Source organism: Heptranchias perlo, chromosome 17 (assembly GCF_035084215.1).
Source record: "Heptranchias perlo isolate sHepPer1 chromosome 17, sHepPer1.hap1, whole genome shotgun sequence".
Taxonomy (NCBI): Eukaryota; Metazoa; Chordata; class Chondrichthyes; order Hexanchiformes; family Hexanchidae; genus Heptranchias; species Heptranchias perlo.
In genome coordinates, this window is record NC_090341.1 from 11,982,894 (window position 1) to 12,004,177 (window position 21,284).

The 21,284-nt window shown below is 42.1% G+C and overlaps 1 protein-coding gene across 1 annotated transcript in view; it reads left to right on the forward strand.

The window, feature by feature from the left end:
- Positions 1–4,720: 4,720 nt before the first annotated feature.
- Positions 4,721–21,284, forward strand: part of LOC137334375 (guanine nucleotide-binding protein G(t) subunit alpha) — a 54,911-nt gene continuing 38,347 nt past the window's right edge. The window contains exon 1 of the mRNA XM_067999088.1: positions 4,721–4,826. Within this exon, the coding sequence (XP_067855189.1) occupies positions 4,721–4,826 (106 nt within the window). The remainder of the gene's footprint in view (positions 4,827–21,284) is intronic.

Here is a 21,284-nt window from a genome sequence, read left to right on the forward strand (position 1 = left end):
CATTGTGTTTGAGGACTCCAATTATTTTTTAAACAGGTGAGTGGGCCTGACCCCCAACTATATGGATCTTCCAAGTCTTTCTTACCAAGATGTCCAATGACTCCTCTTTCCCCCACCTCAAAAAAAAGTCTCCCCTTCAAACCTTAAGGCAGCAGCAATTCCTACTGAAGTACGGTTTCACAGGTGGTGGGCCCCCCTCTGTTAACCATCACCCAAGTGGCCATTTTTAGGCAGCATCACAGCCGAGGCCAATCCCCTTACCACCCGATGTTAGGACACACGTTTACCAGGAGGAAAGCTGATTGATTTTATTTTCCTCCCCCTAGTCCAGGAACACTGAGGTCATTTTGGCTGCAATTTCTAACATTGTGAGAAGAGGTTGCCCTTTTTTTTACTCCATTCTTTCTGATGTATATGCTTACCTTTCAGAGGGAATGGAGATGATGCACAGGTAGTAAGAGTGGTATGACCAATTGTAGCTCCCTCCAGAACCCCCTAAGGTCAGATGTATCAGGATTGAACGTGAGAGCATCCTGGTCTGTATAATGGCTTTGTACCCCACCTCACCGTGCACCATTGGAGAAGCTCTGTAAGAATACTTTGCTATATGCTATACAGAACTGAACTATAACCTCATAAACAAATGGAACGCATCACAGCGCACAAAATAAGATCAGCAAACCTTAAATAAAACAATAACCAGGTTGGCGATGTTATCTCAGATGAATTGGATTTCACTTCAGAAAACATGAACTGCCTATTGTTCATAGAAACACAAGCTTGTCAATAAGTAGCACTTTTGACCGAGGAACTGCAAGTTCCAGAAAAGACATTGCCTAGAGAGCACCACCCAGTACACAAGGCAAACCCTACAGGACGCTCAAAACCAACAAATCAATTCTACACAGCATTACCGACATAAAATCAAACAGAACTGCGACGGATACAAGACCGTACATGGCACCGTTCATTGGAACACAACATCTGAAGCACTGAGAGATGAGTTCATGCTTATGATTCTCCAGGGGGCTGAGTTCCTAATTTCAGCCATGTGAGTGGAGGCCAAGTGTTTTTTTCACGGGGGTGGAGGGGAAAAAGACATCCCAGCTCTTGCCACATACCTAGCAGCCAATTTCTGAGCCGACCCCCACCCTGGTGAAGGAATGAGAGTTGGTCACCTTCCCACCCTTTTGGCCATTGCTTGACGAGACCCAAATCAGGAAATGGGAGAAAATGAATTGAGATCTCACAAAACAACTTGATGAGGGCTTCAGATTCATAATGAAACCACCACCCAAAGATACCACCATGACATCCATCCAGATTCCAATATGTATCAGATGACAATATAAGTAGGACTGTTTCAAAATAATGTAAACAAAAGTGTTTAGCGTCAATGGAACACTTCCTAATTGAACAGCTAGATAATTGAATACCTGCGGAACGCATTCCACTTCAATTACTCATTCTATATTACCTCATACACTGCCGCTCGAAGCCAGATGGTCTTGAATATGTGCCTTCATTATGTTCTGAAATAGCACAGGGTATTGAAAGATATTTGAGACTTCAGTCTTGCATGTGGAATATCAATGGATATGGAATTTGCAACAACAAAAAAATGCAATGACATGTTTTGACAGCAGAAAAAAGAAGTAAACTATTTCAGAAAGGCACTAAACCGCATGCTGCCAACAAAGTGACAGACAACATCATAGAACAATTATACAAAATAGGCCAACTCCGCCCCTACCCCCAGTATTAATAAATTCATTGTTGTTCATTGCTGCATTACAATTCAGTGTGCATGACACAGGACATCATCTGAAGTGAAGCGACAAACAGTATACAAACTATCCAACTAATGTCAGACTAGAAGATGAGAATAAGACATGGGCAATAGAGATAATCTCTATCATGTCAAAATTCCACTGGAGCCATTGCCAATTTTTTTCTAACTCAGAAAATTAGGTGAAGGGCCAAGAGCAGTCACCACTGAGAATGAAGGGAGTAGGAGAGAAGATGAGGTAAATCAAGAAATTGTGATTAGGAGAGTGTCCAGCACCCCTATCCTCGCTCCTGGTCCCCCAATGCCTCTTATCCTTTCCTTTAATTCCTTCATGGCTTTGTCAGTTTTTCCTATCTGCTCCTCAACAGCCCCTCCGAAACTCTCCAGTCCTCTGGCATTCCTATATGCCTTTATTGCATTCCCCTTCTCCCTTTGCCCATCATTGGCAGCCATGCCTTCATCTACCTAAGTCTACTTTCTGGATTTCCCTTCCAAAACCCCTCAATCTCTACACCTCCCCCTCCTCCTGAAAACCCATCTCTTCAACCAGGCTTTGGTCACCCCCTCCTAATTTCTCTGTCTTTGGTTGGCATCCATTTTTTTCATGCCTCTGCACAGCGCCTTGGGACGTTTTTCTACATTAATGCACTATAGAAATATAAGTTGTTGGTTTAATCCCAAACTGGTGTTTTAGATTGTAGAGAGAAGGGAAGAGTGATGGTTGGTAGAAACATTAAGGAGAGGAGTAGGCCAAAACAGATTTAGGGTGCATTTACACTATAACTTTACCGGCAGCAAGACTACCCCATGGAGTTGTGTAAGTACAACACAAACAATGGATCACAAATAGCCACACTAATCTACCTCATAAACACCAAGTGCTTGTGCCAAGCTCAGCATATGGAAAGAAACTAAATTGAAAACATTTTTTTAAAAATTCCCAACACTCCATAGATAACACATGACAAACAACTAACTGTTCGAATAGAAAACAAATGTTTCCGAGTCACATAATGCAATTATCAGTACACAAAAATATGTATATAATAGAGATGGATACCCAGCAATAATGGCATCAACACTAGGAACCAACACTAGGTTCAGCCTCAGCGTGACACTTGAGACACAGCAATACTGGCAACAGATCTCTGACCAGTGAAGACCGTGAGCTCCCTGGAGGTGGGGATGCAGGTGGCAGGTGTGAAATTAGTACAGTCAGCAGATTATTAATCGACAGAACCCGCTCAGCTAATGGTGTCAATTATCCTGCATACCATGATGCAAAGGTGGAAGAGAACAGAAACAGTCCATTCGGCCCATCAAGACTCCACTGCTGTTGTCCATCCCCCTCCCCTCCTCTCCTCGCAATTTTCTCCCCATCTTTCCTGAAGATACTGACTCATGCTGGGGTACAGCTCCACAGGTGCTAGCAGCCTTCACCCATGTAGCCATTCTTCATGCGTGAGCCTTGACAGGGAGTGTCAGCGGGCAGTTAGACACGAGGACATCCTAGCCGAGGCCAATCCTGTCCTCATTTGACATTCACGCACATCCACTTTCTGGCACATGTCCACTGGATACCAATAAGGAGCAGGAGCCCAAGTTGAATTTTTCCTTCTCGGGCCCCAGGGTGCCATCATTAATTTTAGCCCCACTCCTGCCGCCCCAGTTACAATCAGCTGAATCAGAACAGGCCAGATTTAGGTTTTTCCCAATTACCACCGCCCTGCTCCGAGCCATAAAGATCATTAACCAGTCAAAGCCTTGATTCAGCTTTCTTTCCATTGGTGGGATTGAGGTCAATCAGACTTGACAAGTTGTCTTGCAAAACCTGTAATCAGATCAGAAGGTTTTAAACACTAACTAAGCTGTGAACATGACCATCAAATCTCTTAGGATAAGGGAGTGAGTTTGATATTGACCTGCTCTATCTGCCAGAAAAAGGGAAATAAAGAAAGAGAACGAGAGATAAAACAAAAGAAAAAGAAAGTCTACTGGCTATTACCTCATTTAGAAATAGTGAGGAAATGGACAATAAAAGGATGAGATTACGTCGAGCTCAGAGTACTTGTCACAACCTAGCAGGAAATAAAATTGGAATGTTAAGCAGGAAATAACCTGGAAATACTCAGCAGGTCAGGCAGCATCTGTGGGGAGAGAGGCAGAGTGAACATTTCAGGTCGAGAGGTCATCGACCTGAATCGTTAACTCTGTTTCTCTCTCCACAAATGCTGCCTGACCTGTTGAGTATTTCTAGCATTTTCGGTTTATATTTCAGATTTCCAGCATCCGCAGTATTTCACTTTTGATTTGAAATAACCTGTTCTAGTCTGAAAACAGCATCATATCGTACCCATACACACTGGTGCTGTCTAACCTCCACATCATATAATAATGGTAGTGGAATCTGATTTCAACATGAACATAATTTTACATAATGATTCCAATTCACAAATAAAGGGAATTATCCTTCCCATATTTAATGACCCCCCCCACCCCTATACACACACAGAGCTACACTTGGATATAATTCAGCCCAGACCCAGACCTATTTCTGCATGTAGCAACAGCATGAAGATTTAAAGATTTATCTTCGAATTGGACCACAGCTTTAGCTGACCACAGCAAGTCATTAATTCTGTTTTGCACACTTTCCTCCTTGTCCTTGCCCCTGATTGGAACACAGGTCTCACATGGCGTGTCCAAACTCCAAAATCCTTCTAAGAAGTGCTGAATGCCTGATTTGGAGTTTAGTGTGAGCGCAGATGGTGCCCATGCAGTTCCGGTGACAGGTCTTTTTTTTCCTTCTGAGCCTGTCGGGAAGTGCTGCCCGTGAGAGGAGACCTGGGATAGTCTCGCATAGGGTGAGAGAAACGAGTCCGACGGTAGAGTCTTCTGAAAGGCAGCAGCAGTTCCAAAAATCTCGACACCATGGGAGCAGGAGCCAGCGCCGAAGCGAAACACTCGAGGGAGCTGGAAAAGAAGCTGAAGGAAGATGCTGATAAAGATGCAAGAACGGTCAAACTCTTACTGCTGGGTAAATAACAGTTAAAACATTGAGAAAATGAAGGCTTTGCAATGATTAAACTTTCGGACAACAGAAAAGGCGCATTTTGCTTTATAGCCAGATTTTAAGCTCTGCTCGCTGTTATGGATAGGTGTAGATGCACGTGTTAAAGCTCTGAGCTTATATTCCAGTCTAACCTGCTATTTATAATAAGTTATTGCCTTTCCACATATGTGGGGACTTCGCAATGGAAGTTGAATAGAAAATGGTGGAAATTGTACAGAGGCAGGAATCTTTTACATTGCACTGAAGGATTCCTTTCAGTCATTGTAGAAGTTTAAACGAAAAACAGCAACAACTTAAAAGGAAAGCTTAGTTTGAACTATTCTTTATAAAACGTGTTCTTCTCAGTCACTAAGTGTTGCTTAACTGCACCTTTCGTGAGGTTTGACCAATGAATTTGCCACTTTTCATACACCATCCCATAATAAGCATTCAACAGAACGCTTTCTTTCCATTTCCTAATGAAAGAATGAGAAGTAGTCTTTACAATTCATTTCATCAAGATTCAAAATTCTCCTAAAATATTCAAGAAAACTCCTACAAAAAGATTTTTAAAAAATAATCAACCAAAGTTACTGTGATCTGAACCTAGTTGAAGAATGACTGTGTATTAAAAACATTATATGCAATATTAATATACAAGAGTCATGCTATATGCTCAGGGATCTTTGTGTCCGATGAATAATGTTGAGGTGAGGTCACTTTGAACAGTTGTCCCAGAGCTTTCATGAGTTTCATATTTGTCCTCAAAAGTGTTCAGAAGTAATGATGTTTCAAAAATGCCTTGACATAAGAATACTAAAAAAAAGCAGGGTAAGGGAAGGCCATTTGACCCAATGAAGCTCATCCCCGTGGTACCCTGATTTTCCCATCATAGCATCCAGCTGTACTTTGAATGTCCTTAATGTTTTGTCTCCACAATCCTGCATGGCAGATTATTCCAAATATTTCCCATTCCTACAATGATCCTGTGAAGAAGAGGATCTTTGAATTTGTGCACAATACATGTTAGTGCTTAAAGTGATTGGCAACAATGAACTTATTCCGGAACAGAACTATCAATTTATACCCTGTGGCATTAAGATGTACATATCTAGAATTACTTTTTCTTTGTTCCTCATGCTAATTTAGTTTCAAATTTATTTTTAACCTCTTTATTCAGAGCACTGCATTCAATTCACCATATCACACCACACAAAAAAAATCAGTGTCCTATGCTTCCACTCTCCTGACTTACCTTAAAAATAATATTCTGGGTTTATCTTGCCTATTCTGTGTAATATTTTATTTACCTCATTGAGGTCTCCCCGTAACCATCCTCTTTAACATTTCCTCTAAGCTAACCTTTAAACTGATGTTCAGTGTGATGTGCTGTATTGAGTACAATACTCCAAGTAGGGCCTGACGATAGTGGAACTTTGAAATCATACATTGCTGAAAATGAAATGGTCTTACTTTTGGGTAATATTCACTGCACTTTCTGATTCCTGTAGGATGGAGGTGGGAGAAAGATGGAAATGAGAGAAGCTTATTGTGTTTTCTCAAAATGTTGCCTTTCTATGTCAAATCCAATAAAAAAAAACTAAAGCCGGTATTTTACTTGTATCTGCTAGTGTACTCTACAAGGTGGAACTGATTGTATTATACTAACACTTAACACTCTTGCATCAAACTCCTCTGTCTTCTATTTTAAAAGAGTGTTAACCTGTTAAGAAAGAGTTTGATACAAGTGCATTAAGCGTTCATGCAGTAATATTGCTAACATCAATTTCTACTGTTATATTTTAGTATCATAGGAACATAGGGATGTAGGAACAGGAGTAGGCCATTCAGCCCCTCATGGCTGATCTGTATCTTAACTCCATCTATCCGTCTTGGTTCCGTAACCCTTAATACCCTTGTCTAACAAAAATCTATCAACCTCAGTTTTGAAATTTTCAATTGACCCCCCAGCCTCAACAGTGTTTTGGGGGAGAGAGTTCTAGATTTCCACTACCCTTTGTGTGAAGAAGTGCTTCCTGACATCACCTCTGAAGTGCCTAGCTCTAATTTGAAGGTTATGCCCCCTTGTTCTGGACTCCCCCACCAGAGGAAATAGTTTCTCTCATTCTACCCTATCAAATCCTTTAATCATCTTAAACACCTCAATTAGATCACCTGTTAAGCTATTATATTCAAGGGAATACAAGCCTAGTCTATGCAATCTGTCCTCATAATTTAACCCGTTTAGCCCCAGTATCATTCTGGTGAATCTGTGCTGCACCCCGTCCAAGGCCAATATATCCTTCCTGAGGTGCGGTGCCCAGAACTGAACCCAGTCTCCAGATGGGCTCTAACCAGAGCTCTGTACAGCCGTAACATAACTTCCATCCCTTTGTATTCCAGCCCTCTTGAGATAAAGGCCAACATTCCATTAGACTCTTTAATTAATTTTTGTACTTGTCCACCAGCTTTTAGTGATTTCTGTACTTGGACCCCTAAATCTCTCTGCTCATCCACAGTTCCTAGCTTTTCGCCATTTAGAAAATACTCTGATCTATCTTTCTTATGTCACACTTTCCCACATTGAACTCCATCTGCCACAGTTTTGTCCACTCACTTAATCTATCAATGTCCCTTTGCAACTTTCTGGTCCCATCTACACTATTTATTATGTCACCTAACTTAGTGTCGACAGCAAATTATCAACTCCTATCCATGTGCACCAGCTAAAAGAGCACAATTCACTCATATCTGAGACTGTATGGAGTAAACTCGATAATCTGTACACCTACCAAAGCAGAGACTCTGATATTTGAAAACAGGACAAGCTTGGTTGGTAACAAAGGAGGCAGTATTCATTGCTTACACAGAATATAGCAATAAATAAAATACAGCTTGTAATGTTTGTGTCTTAATAAAGATTATACTGTGTACTAGTGCCAGCCTTTACATAGTACATGATAGACACGCACTTGAATAGCTGATGCAACATGAGCAATAGTCAAAACGTAATTCTAGATATCTTCATCTTAATGCTACAGGGTATAAACTGATAGCTCTGTGCAGGAATAAGCTGATTGCAGTCAATCACTTTAAGCACTAATGTATTGTGCACAAATTCATGGATGCTCTTCTTCACAGGATCATTCTCAATTTGACATTACAAATCTAGATAAACATACTGAGAGACAGTGCATTGAAGTCCGCTTGGGAGGACCGGATTCCACAACAGAACTGGAAGTAAAGCTCATTGGGGTAGATCTTGATTTGGTGCGATTCTGTAAAACAGATGGTAACGAGTCGTCAGCCCGATCTTGATTTCCATTGACTTCAATCGGGAGAGATATAAAATGGGTGCCGACTTGCTATCACCTGTTTTACACCATCACACAAAGTCATGACCTACCCCATTTTCTTTCCTTGCCAATTTTTCCCCTTCCCCTCCTTGTTTGCTGGGATAAGATTCCACAGCATCACTCACCCTCAGTACCTCACCCAGGCAACCATTATAACTCAAGTGCGACTCCTGACACCGAGTTTCGGTGGACTGTTTAACCATAGAGGACATCACAACCATCGCTCACTCCTGTCCTATCACCAGGAGTTGCTGGATAGCAATCAGGAGGAGGGACCCCAGGCAACTTTCTTCTCCCTGACCTACAGGCACTGAGATAAATTGTATCATCCCCTATCACACCACGACGTAGAGTTTTGCGGGAGTTTCTTAGCCTGTTTGGGTTAACTGCTCCCTGGATAAATTCTCTGAGCCCCAAATAGTCACACTCTTAAGTAACAAATGCTGAGTATTATGTTTCTGTACACTTTGGAGTTGGGAGGGGATCACAGGAAATTGGACAGATGCGGAAGCTTGGTTTTGAAATGACAGGGTTATTATTAATTAAATTAATTAGGAATAATTGAGGCTTTGTTGTGGGGGTGGGGGGAGGCATTGTAGGTTTTCACCAGTAATCCTCCATTGCTAAGCATCAGAGCTCAGCCATTCGACTGTGGGGAGGCACCAAGCAGAGTTTGTGGCACCTTGCTGTGCGCAAATTTGCTGTCACCGTTCTCTACATTACACAGTGATTGCACTTCAAAAAAGTGCTTAATTGGATGCGAGTCTGAGTCAGAAGGTCGTGTGATAATGACCAGATAATCTGTTTTTATGGTTGGTTGAGGGATAAATGTTGACCAGGATACCAGGACAATTCCCCTGCTCTTTTTCGAATAGTGCCATGGGATCTTTTACATCCAGCTGAGAGAGCAGACGGGGCCTCGGTTTAACATCTCATCCGAAAGATAGAACCTCCAGCAGTGTAGCGTTCCCTCAGTACTGCACTAAAGTGTCAGCCTAGATTATATGCTGAAGTCCCTGGAGTGGGCTTGAACCCACGACCTTCTGACTCAGAGGTGAATGTGAACCAAAATAGCCATATCCCTTTAGAAGGGCAGCAATCGATGGCCATTTTATCGGGCATCCCATACCAGTATTGCTGCCATGTGACTGACTGATCAGAACTATCTAGATTTGGTCAGACATAGAAATCAAGACACTACGAAAAGATTCTTCCACTCAACTGAAGAGAAATCCATGAGGGAATTATAATTGTGATATGTATAGCTGATGAAAACTATTTTTAACAAATGGCTATTCAGTCAGCTATGTTTTAGTCAAATACATATTGCAATACAGTGAAGTCTTGATACATTGAGCACCAATACATCTCAGTAAAAGAAAGAAAGTTAAACTTGCATTTATATTGCGCCTTTCATGACCTCTGGATATCCCAAGGCGCTTTACAGCCAATTAAGTATTTTTGAAGTGCAGTCACTGTTGTAATGACGGAATAACAGCAGCTAATTTGCACACAGCAAGGTCCTAAAACAGCAGTGTGATAATGACCACATTTTTTTTTAACGTGTTGGTTGAGATATAAATATTGTCCAGAACTCCCCAGCTCTTCTTCAAAACAGTGGCGTGGGATCTTTTACGTCCACCTGAGAGGGCAGACGGAGCCACGGTTTAACGTCTCATCTGAAAGACGGTACCTCTGACAGTGCAGCACTCCCTCAGTACTGCACTGAAGTGTCAGCCTAGATTATGTGATCACGTCTCTGGAGTGAGACTTGAACCCACAACGTTTTGACTCAAAGTATATCAAAGTTCTGGCCTATCCCAGTCCCCTGTATAAAATGGTGTTCAATTCTGCTTTGATACATGAAAGGTCTCTTGTGGACTCTGCTCAGATGGTCCATAACATAAAACATAGGCCTACACATCACAGTGCTTAAGATTAGCCAAACCAACTTCGTTGTTTCCAGATCAGATCCACTCTGATTTCAGCCTTACCACTTGTAGGGGAGCTCCGGCTACTCTGTTATTCTGTAAGTATACTAGACTGTCCACATAGTTTACATATTGTCTGAGGTAGGGATTGTCTGATATTTATCTCATTCTGTACAAACCTGTGAGCGTCAAACAAATGATAATCCTTCAGAAGCCATTAATCGCTCACCTGCTTTCACAAGGAAAATTTTTCAGAGAGAAAGTCTTTGGTTATCATTAATAGGTTAATGAATGTGTTAAAATAACAGAGCTAGGAAATTAACATGAATTCATTAACCAGTGCAGTATAAATATTGCAGAGTAACTGAAGGTTACTGAGATTTATACATCCTCTAACTGAAGTTAGCAGCACTCAAGCAATCTGGGCGATATTATTTACCTTCCTTTTATATATCATAGAAACATACAGCACAGAAGGAGGCCGTTCTGGCCATCGTGCCTGTGCCGGCTCTTTGAAAGAGCTATCCAATTAGTCCGACTCCCCCGCTCTTTCCCCATTGCCCTGCAAATTTTTCCTTTTTCCGTTTCTTGTTGGACGGATAAAAAGAATATGAGAAAGACAAAGGAAACACCCGCCTCTTTCTTCAAATGAAACATTATGAAGCAAAGATCTTTAACAAGGTGAACAATAGTTGTATGGTGTTGACCGGTCAGGAACTGAGAACAGCTGTAAGAATTGAAAGTCTCAGTGGTATTGTTGCATACTTGATTCCTGTAGACAACATTTTCAACCCTACATGATGGATATTACTCTTGATCTTTATTAGCAAGCTCATCTTCAACCATTAGAAGTTTTCCATAAATGCTTTTCTTGTATATGTGATCTGGTTTAAATCCAACTCAGCCTGAAGAGACAAAAACCGTCTCTCTCATGATTGTAAGGGTCCAGAGAGAAATGAATTTGGAGCAGCCTCATCCCACCCAGTTCTGCAGCATAAAACTACCTGTAATGTAACAATATCTCGCAGTTCCACTCAAACTGGTCAAAGAAATGGCTGACATGGAGAGTTGAAATGTCACTGTATTTGATACTCCCTCAGTACTGCATGGGAGGGGCAGCCTAGATTTTGTGTTCAAGTCTCTGGAGTGGGACTATGAACCCATGGACCTTCAGTCTCAGAGCAAAGATTGCTACCCACTGAGCCACGGCTGACACTCGTACCATCTTTGCACATGAGCCTACAGCCAGACTGTTGCTACAGACAAAATTCTTAGACAGATTTATTTATAGGAGATGGAATCATTGTACACAATTTGTTTTCGTGACAGATAATGCAGCTGATTCCCTACTTCACACAGTCACAGATATCTGTCAGGAAGTGAACTGCAAGGAAGATAAACTTAATCGAATAAAGGGGGGCATATGATGTCTTTAATGACTTTCTGCTAAATTTGAGTGCCAGCCTTAATCTCACTGCCAGACATTTAATATTGCTGAATAGTTGAGGGAAGTTTTCATCCCCCAGATTTTGTACAATTATGTGTAAAATAGACTGGCTGGGATTGAATGGTAGAGGCAGCACAACAGAGCTGAAAGGGTAATAAAGTCCACACTGATGTAGGTCTCCCAGCTGTATGACAACACGATGACAATTTGCATTTATATAACTTGCCTTTAATGTAGTAAAACGTCCCAAGGCGTTTCACAGGAGAAGCGATTATCAAACAAAATTTGACACTAAGCCATATAAGGAGATATTAGAACAGGTGACCAGAAGCTTGGTCAAAGAGGTAGGATTTAAGGATGATCTTAAAGGAGGAAAGAGGTAGAGAGGCAGAGAGGTTTAGGGAGTGAATTCTAGAGCTTAGGGCCTAGGCAGCTGAAGGCACGGCCGCCAATGGTGAAGTGACGAAAATCAGGGATGCGCAAGAGGCCAGAACTGGAGGAGCTGGTCTATTACCAAGTTCCAGCAGTGAATCACTAATTGATCAATGATTTTGTATACATTATATTGCAATGCAGTATGACACTATCTCAGCATAGGCTGGCCCAAAGTGCAATAAGGCAATCTCTGACTTGTTCTGTTACAGGCTAATCAGTACAAGAAATGTAGTGTTGAAAGCAGCCTATACAAACATACTAAAAACCACAAAAAGAATCATTCCAGGGACTGGATGGCACAGTCTGTTTGCACATTGCCCTTTCACCTCTGGAGCCCAGGGTCAATTTCATTCCCGGCTTTAAATGAAAGTCTCCACTTTCTGCCTGCTTTAAGAATCCTTAGAGAAATGAGTTTTGGACATTTTTAATTTAGCTTCACATGAGAATGAATCACAACAAAAAACAAACTGTTTACAATTCAACACCAATTAGCAGTGTCCCTCAGAGGGGTTGATGCGGGAAATGGAAATGTCACACTGATATTATAGACACTGACCTTCTGAGATTGGAGCAAAAGTACATCATTGGGTTAAGAGTGGAACGGGCTTTACTCTGCACCCAGCCTGTGCTATATCTGATCTAGGAGTGCTTAAATGCTGACATTGGGTGAAAAATGTATGAAATAAAACAATATTCTTCAGTAGGTGGGGAGTGGGTAGTATATCAATATAACAATATGTAGAGGGAGATGGCCTCTGCTCTTTACAAGTAAGTTTATAATTTCACACTGAAATTTGGAATTCTAGATTTAACAGATAGATGTCAACAGATAGATGTCAAAGGAGACTGGGAAACATACTTAGTGTGAACCACCCCAGGAGTACCCCTTCAAAATTGGAGCTGGTTGTCTGAAGTGCCAACACCTGCCAGGCAGAGATAGGAAACTGGATCGTGCCCACAATTCCCTACATGGGAATACGCACTGACCTGGAGAGCAGCTGCTCTCCCAGTGATACTTTTTGAGGGAAACAATGTAACCTGAACAGAAAGATACTGCAAACACACAGCAGTTTAGCTAGCATCTGCAAAGAGAAAAGACAGATTATGGGCGTGTTCCCTCCTGAAGGCGGAGAGATCCTGAAGCCTATTGCCAGAGTGTAAACCCAGCAGCTAATAGTTGTCTTAGGCTCATTGCCAGTCTCCGGAGTTAGGGCGAGCAAATGTGATAATTGTGCGTTGAATCATAAAACTCAAAGTTTTTTTTAAAACCGCGAGTACCTCAGCCCTTTCAATGACCTGTGCTTGAATAACTAATACTATCAGTGATCTGTGGGTTTACCACTGTGTGCAATAGAACCATTGAACTGTCGTGCCTGAGTGACAGTAAAATTTTAATGTATAGCAATAAAGGCCCTGGAGACATCAGTAGATCACTATATCTCAAAATAAAGTAACTGCGCACGTCTCACGAGGAGTTAACGGGCCCTTGGCATGGGGCAGGGAGGGGACTCAGACATGGGCAAGTCCATAAAGAAACTGGTGTGATGTGACCCTTGCATTAACATGAGAATAGATATGGGGAAAGAGCAGGGGAGTGGGGCTAATTGGATTGCTCTTTCAAAGAGCCAGCACAGGTACGATGGGCCGAATGGCCTCCTTCTGTGCTCTAAGATTCTATGATGTTATTGTTATTTAGTCTGCAATGTAGAGGAAGTCCTGCATTACAGACTTTAAAACTTCAGAAGCGATCTTATAGAAGCATATGAAATTGACAGACAGGAAAAGACCAACTGGTCCATCAAGCCTGCCCCACATCACGATAGCTGGACCATCATGGGTAAACATCTCTTCCCTCCCCCGACCTCTTTCCTTCTCCCCCCACCCCCACCCCATTGCCATGTAATCTCCTGGAAGAGGCAAAAAAAATCCAGGGCCAATAAGGGAAAAAATACCCTGTAAAATTCCTTTCTGACTCCATGAGGTGATCAAAACCAGTCCAGGAGATCACATGGACCTCGTGTTATCTTCTATATGATGCGATCTCTGCCCCAGTCAGGAACTGGTCCAGCTCCCTCTTGAAGGCATACGAAGGATATGGAAAAAGTAAATCCAGAATATTACTTTAAATTAAATTGCTAAAGCAGCACAAGGAGACACAGGTTTAAACCACCAAAAGCCACATTTATGACAGATGTCAGGAAATTCTTCTTCACATAAAGTGTGAGCAACATGTGGAATAGATTTCCAGAAGGAATAATGAAGGCAAAAACCCAGACCATGAGATGCTTCAATGGGAGGAATATAGGGTCTTTCTGGATGGATGAACTAAGATGGGAGAAAGATTTTGAACGGAACATAGCGACAGGAGAAGGCCATTCAGCCCCTCGAATAGAATGTTCTCCCATTCTATTAAATCACAACTGATCTATATTTTAATTCCATTTACCCGCCTTTGATCCATTTCCCTTGATAGAATCATAGAATGGTTACAGCACAGAAGGAGGCCATTCAGCCCATCAAATCCATGCCGGCTCTTTGTAAGAGCAATTCAGTTAGTCCCATTTCCCTGCTCTTTCCCCATAGACCTGCAAATTTTTTCCCTTCAAGTGTTTATCTAATTCCTTTCTGAAAGCCACGATTGAATATGCTTCCACCACCCTTTCAGGCAGCGCATTCCAGCTCATAACTACTTGCTGCGTAAAAAGTTTTTTCCTCATGTTGCCTTTGGCTCTTTTGCGTCCTCTGGTTCGCGACCCTTCCGCCAATGGGTATAGTTCCTCTTTATTTATTTTATCTAAACCCTTCATGATTTTTGAACTCTTCTATCAAATAAGTTCCTCCCCTTGACATTTATAAGTTCCCTCGTACCTCTGGTATTTTGTCCTCCCTCCCCTCCGGTATTGCACACAGGTGTAACAAAGCAGGAAGTCAGCATCTCCTCTCAAAAGGCGAGGTTCAATGAGTCTGTGCTTTCTAGTGGACTGACTCATAGTCAGCTAAAGCAGCAGAGATGGGGGTTTAACAGCAAAGAGTGTTAGCTCTTGCAATGTGTAATACGTTTCCAATTGGTCTTTCTTTGGTGTGGGAGCCCAGTTTAAAATGTCTGCCATTGCCCTGTGCGTTTCCTCTATCCATAACAGCTGCATGCCTAAGGTATTGTACAGTGCTGGCATCTAGAGCGTCAATAAGTTTGAATGGCCCATGGCACAACATGGCCCTTACGAGCCTTGTCGGCACTAAAACAATAAGATGATAAACAATGTTCCATCAAGAGTTTATCTGATAAGTTCTTCCAAAATGGTTTGCAATCAGGGACTATTTGAAAGCATTTTATCAGTTGGTCCTTATCTGGCCTAATTTCAAGAAGTGTTAAGGACGACTTGTGCTTGACCCTGTCATTTTGTACACAGGTGTCAGTGAGTTAATGCAGAGGTTACCTAGCAACCATTATTCTCTTTGAAGTGAACTAATCCTGAGGATTATTTGGGGTAAGGGAATGACTGTACTTTAAAAGATTGTTTCAATCTGTGTTCAACTTGATGTATAGGTTACCGTGTACAGATCATGACCCTTTTAAAATAGATACCCATCTTATCCTTTTAAAATGGATACATCTATCTTAAATTTAAGACCACGTGAAACAGTATAGGCCTCAGTAATGGTTAAATACTGATAGAATTACTAGTCCCATTTGCAGTCTCTCTCCATTCTGCCTGTGTACTCATTAATTCAACTTGTTTCACTATTAACCCATAATGGCCCAGATTTTGCTGGAATGGGACATCTCGTGTCGTTCCCCATTTTCCCCTCACCCGTCAGCTTAAATTTTTTTTGCCCCTGTGGGTTGCTGGAAGTGCGAGCTGGTAACGGGGTATCTGGGACATTAGTGAACAACAGGACCAACAGTCTATCTCCTTAACCAATGAGATTTAAGGATTGAGAAAGAACCAGAGGGACAACGGAGAAGGAGGGTGAATTATAGTGAATTAGGTACTGAAAGAGAAATAAAGAGAGCAAAAGAAAGATAGGATTAATAGAGAGAGAAAAAAGAGACAGAAAGGAAAATTAAGAAATAAATTAAAACATTTAAAATTTAAAATTTTAGAAATCTCTAAGAACAATTTAGGAAAGTGATACCACAGTTTAAATTGTTCCATTTCTGGGCTAGAGAGGTTGATTGGCATTGCAAGATCATAAATCTCCTCATTAAAAAGGTACGTATGCTGTTAAGTACCAGCCCTAACTTTCTACGGTGAGTTTAATTAGCAATTAATGCGCAAATGCAGCAACTTCATGAAACTCACAGGGAGGTTGAGGGCAAGCTGCCATTTTCACAAGGCTAAAGACGGAGTGGTACAAATCGTCCAGCAATTTGTAACGAGTCGCAATTCACCGTCTATCTCTTCTTTACCACAAGGTGCTGGACGATTTACACATTTACTCCATTAAACACCACGTCATTTTGGCAGCAAATTCTGGGTCAATGTGTTTTATGTAAAATACAAAATCCTTTTACGATCAGTCAGAAGGAGTCCTCTCAAATTCAAGACATTGGGCCAGGAATCACGCAGAGCGACATAGGCAACATAAGCAAGTTTGCAATTTTTCAATGGGCTAGAAATCACTCCTGAAATAAGGGAGGAGCTTAACAGCACGGAAACATTGCTTAAGGATGGCTATGGTGTGCTCAATGATGTTCTGTGCGGCAGCATTGCTCTCATTGCACGCCTGCACTGCACGTGTGCATGCGTTCCGGACCAGAGTCATGAGCCATTTCATGAGGGGATAACCCTTGTCGCCCAGTAACCAGCCTTCGACTTACCGTGCTGATTGAAATCTAGATGGCACTTTGGACTGCCGCAGAATGAAGGAATCATGACTGCTGCCAGGATAGCCGGCATTGGTCGCACACCAGCTACACATTGATTGCGTGCAGTCAATAGCACCCTGCACTATGGGGAAGCCTGCACCATGAGCAAACCCTCGTGCTCGCTCATGCTGCTTGTCTCTGTCCAGAGGGAACGTGGTGAATCTGTTTCTGAGTGCATACAGAACATCAGTGACCTCCCTTGTACAGCAGTGCACTGCAAACTGCGAGATGTTGCTTATATTGCCTGCAGCAGCCTGAAAGGAGCCAGAGCCGTAAAAATTAAGCGCCACGGTTATCTTGACAGCCACAGGCAATGCTGTCCTTGCCCTGCTCTGAGGCTGCAGTTGTGGCTGCAGCAGTTGACAAATTTCAGTCACGACCTGTTTAGTGAACCGCAGCCATCGGATGCACTGGTCGTCGCTGAAGTTGAGGTAAGAGAATTGGTCCCTGAAGACCCTCATTGGATATGGGCTCCTACTGAGTGCTGTGAACCTCCTCCTCCTCCCTCTTCTAGCTGCTTGTCCTGCTCTGCGTGGTCTCTCTGCATGTTCCCAGTCATGTTCAATTCCCAGCGGAAGCCCTAGCAGGCCACCCACATCTGGCAGCAACCTTGTTCAGCACACTATTTTAAATGCCATCAACAATACTGCATGACCAACCAGACCACTCTATATAATATTGCAACTTTCTCCAAGTACACAAAACTTCCACAAACACCCACAATTGTACCAACAGTCAGGATAACTAATCCAGTACACTGATTAACATCAAAATCTCCCTACTTTACACGCAGCCAGTGTTCATTAGGTGCACGCGCGCAAACACCTTTACCAAGATGGTGTCCTGCGTACATCTCGCCGGAAACGTGCACGCGAATCTCAGATGTCATTTTCGGGGCTCAGGAGTCAGCGCAGTGCCTGCACAACGGGCGCTACGCGGCCCGATTTAGCTTCCTTTGTATCTGATTCAACCTTGATTTTTTTTTTAAAAACCCCGTGAATGCAGGCGATCACGTCTGAACAAATGCTTGCCTAGAAGGTTTTGTACAATATCAGTGCGATAAGGACCTGGCTTCTCATTACATGCCTTTGAAAGAGGAAGGTTGAACATTGAGATGCTGTTTAATGATGAAGGATGTCTGAGCACTTCTAAAAAGAGGCATGTTGTTAGAGGAGGAATTACACCTGAAGCTCCCTTTTTGATTGTTTTTTTTTAAACTCAGCTGCTGTAAGGGTGAGCCTTCAGGTTTTACTAAGTTTCATCTGCAGACGTGTAAAATTCATCAAAGTAGAAATTGTTTTCAATCTGCATAATGGCTGTCACCTTTACCTCCATAGAACACTCTGTAAACTTCAACTGTAGTTTATTATGTGAAGCGCTTTAGAACATTTCAGTGCAATAAGATGTTATATGCGACTATTATCATATTATCCCATACGAAACTCCCTATAGTGGCAGGAAAAAGCATTTTCTCCCCACTACATGAAAAGGAGCGTTGATGGACACTCACACCCACACCATCAGGGATTAGATCCAGTTTCTTCCCCCTAGTAAAATTTCCATCACTTCCTAGGGAGATGGAATACATGCCTGTGCGTTTGTTATATACATTCCTGTACCTCTACTGTTCCCTTGTACCTCTCCACATACACTGCGCCATTATATCCCTGTACATCTGCTCATATACTGGCCTATAAATTCGACCACGCAGCACCCATTTCTCGGGCGCTAAATGGTCTCTTAAGCCTCCAATATGTTGGGCACAAAGCGCACGCTCATTAGGAACCAGAAGTGCGCCACCTGCCACGTTGGTGTGGTCAAAAAAATTGGCGTCCAGTACCCATACCTGAAACAGGCGTTAGAACCTTTGCATATTCAAATAAGGGGCCTAATGCCTGTTTGGAGGCCCACTCCTGCTCCTCCCTGCTTCACATTCAGTTAAATATATTTTAAACACTTTCGTTGTTGGTTGTGGCCTGCAGCGGTCCCTTTAAGGACCACCTGTTAGGCTGCTTGTAGACCTGGATTTCCTGAACGCAGTTGATTTATCTCAACTTCTCTTCTTCAGCCTTCATGGTGGCCTGAACTACTTAGGCCTTTCACCCAGGTTTCTCAAACTTAAAAGTACACTGGCCCAGGTTTGGCTGGAGCTGAGCACCTCACGGCATTCCCCGTTAGTTAGACCTTTTCCCTCACCCTTCAGCACGAAGATTTTTTGCCCCTGTAGGTTGCAGGAAGGGCGAGCTGATAACGAGGCATCTGGGACATTAGTAAACGACGGGACCAAAGGTCTATCTCCTTAACCGATGAGATTTAAGGATTGAGAAAGAAACAGAGGAACGACGGAGAAGGAGGGTGAATTAAAGTCAAATCAGGTGCAGAAAGAGAAATAAAGAGAGGGAAAGAAAGATTGAATTAAGAGAGGAAAAAAAAGACAGAAAGGAAAAGAAAAGAAAATTAAATTTTTTAATTTAAAATTTTAAAAATCTCTAACAACAATTTAGTACCTGTAGTAGTGAGGCTCCAGAGTTTAAATTGTCCCCCTTTCTAGGCTGGAGAGGTTGAGTGGCATTGCAGGAACATAAATTTCCTCATTAAAAGATACTTACGCTGTTAAGTTCCAGCCCTAACTTTCTGCGGCGAGTTTAGTGGACAATTAATATGCAAATGCAGCTCGTTCACTAAACTCACGGGAAGGTTGAGGGCGAGCTGCCGTTTTCACGAGGCTAACGGCAAATTGTCCAGCAACTTGTGGCGATTCACAATTCACCCCACAAGCTGCTGGACGATTTACGCATTAATAACGGTGAGTGCCATTAAACTTGCTATTATTTAGACAGCAAATTCTGGGCCATTGTTTTTTTTTCCAAGAACCGGGAATGAAGTCTGGAAGGAATGAGTCTTCATTCTTCCCAGTGCTTGAATCCGCTTTTCAATTCATAATTTTGCACAGTCTACAAAAAAGAATGACCTAAACAGAGACAACAGAGTCCACTTAGCACAATATCCAAAACAACTTTTACATTTCTCGATTACCCACCCTGCTGCTTAAATGAAATAATCATTTCTTTCAAGCAGATTGCATCTGTAATGCAATTTCCCTTCTCTACAGGTAGGAATCTTTATTAAAGACCAATCATGCCATTAAAATAATAATTACCGGGCAATTATGGAACATGACAGCCTTCAAGAGCGTCTCAAAGTGCACTCAATGCAAATATTTGAAGGGGGCTCATTTTCTTCTGTTAGTTTACCTCATCAATATGCTCTGCATTTATTCCTTGCAGTCTACCTCCCACGGCTTTCTAAGAAAAGAACCAATTACATCAAATGCTACAAGTAATCTCTTCCACATGAAGTGAAGCATTTCGATATTCAGCCAGCCTCTGCCTGTAACTCTTTCAGGTGTTTCTGAAGGTGAAAATAACTCCATTATCCATTATTTTCCACAGTGATATACTTCAACAAAAAGCATGAAATTATTTGGGAGTCTTAAAAGGAACGGGTTAATGCCAGGAATTAACACATTCCCATGTGAACTGCAATTTGCTGCCTGAGTACCACAGTTTTGTGCAAAATAGGCAGTGAAAATGAGCAGATCTGATTGATAATAAGTCACTCATCGTATCAATGGCCATAAAACAAGCTTGGCAACTCTTCACTGACTTTTCAAAACATCATCACAAGGGGCAGTGATTCCTTTGGTCAAAATAAGTAAGGCCTGGTTAATGGATGGAGTGCAGCAAAATTCATGACTTTTACTTCCCTGGTGTTACAGTGGTCGGGTTGTCATGAAGAAAGTCAGAAGCACTTCCACTGTCTAGACATTCTGCTTTGTAGATGGAGATCAGCTACATTGTGATCCTCTCAGCCCCTCTGCCCCCACCCCTCACCCCCACCCCCTGTAGTCCACATCTCACAACGAGCTGTTGCAGGACTATTACTATTGACATTGTTAGCTCCCTCCCAGAATAATACTGTGCAGGACACATGCAGTGGCACTAGAACTGAGATGGGCCTTAAAGTCATTAAATGGAGCTGTACTTAACAACTTGATGTTCAAACTACAGGAAAAATTATGCGAGGCGGTCTGGATAAGTTAGGGAACACTAACATTGTATTACTCTTTTAATGAAATGCCTTTCTCATAAAATCTTTCTGATACCTGAAACTGCAACAACATAATTGTCTGCTCCTGATATATGTGAATCTCCTTTTACAATGAACTCTCTTATTCAGTGAAACATTTCCATTGAGCTAATTCAGTGCTGCTGCTTCTTATGATGAAATTACCTTCAAACAAACAGGACATTGTTAATAGATAGTTCCCCCGGGACTAAATAGGGGCATAAGAACAGGAGAAGGCCATTCAGCCCCTCGAGCCTTTTCCGCCATTCAATTAGA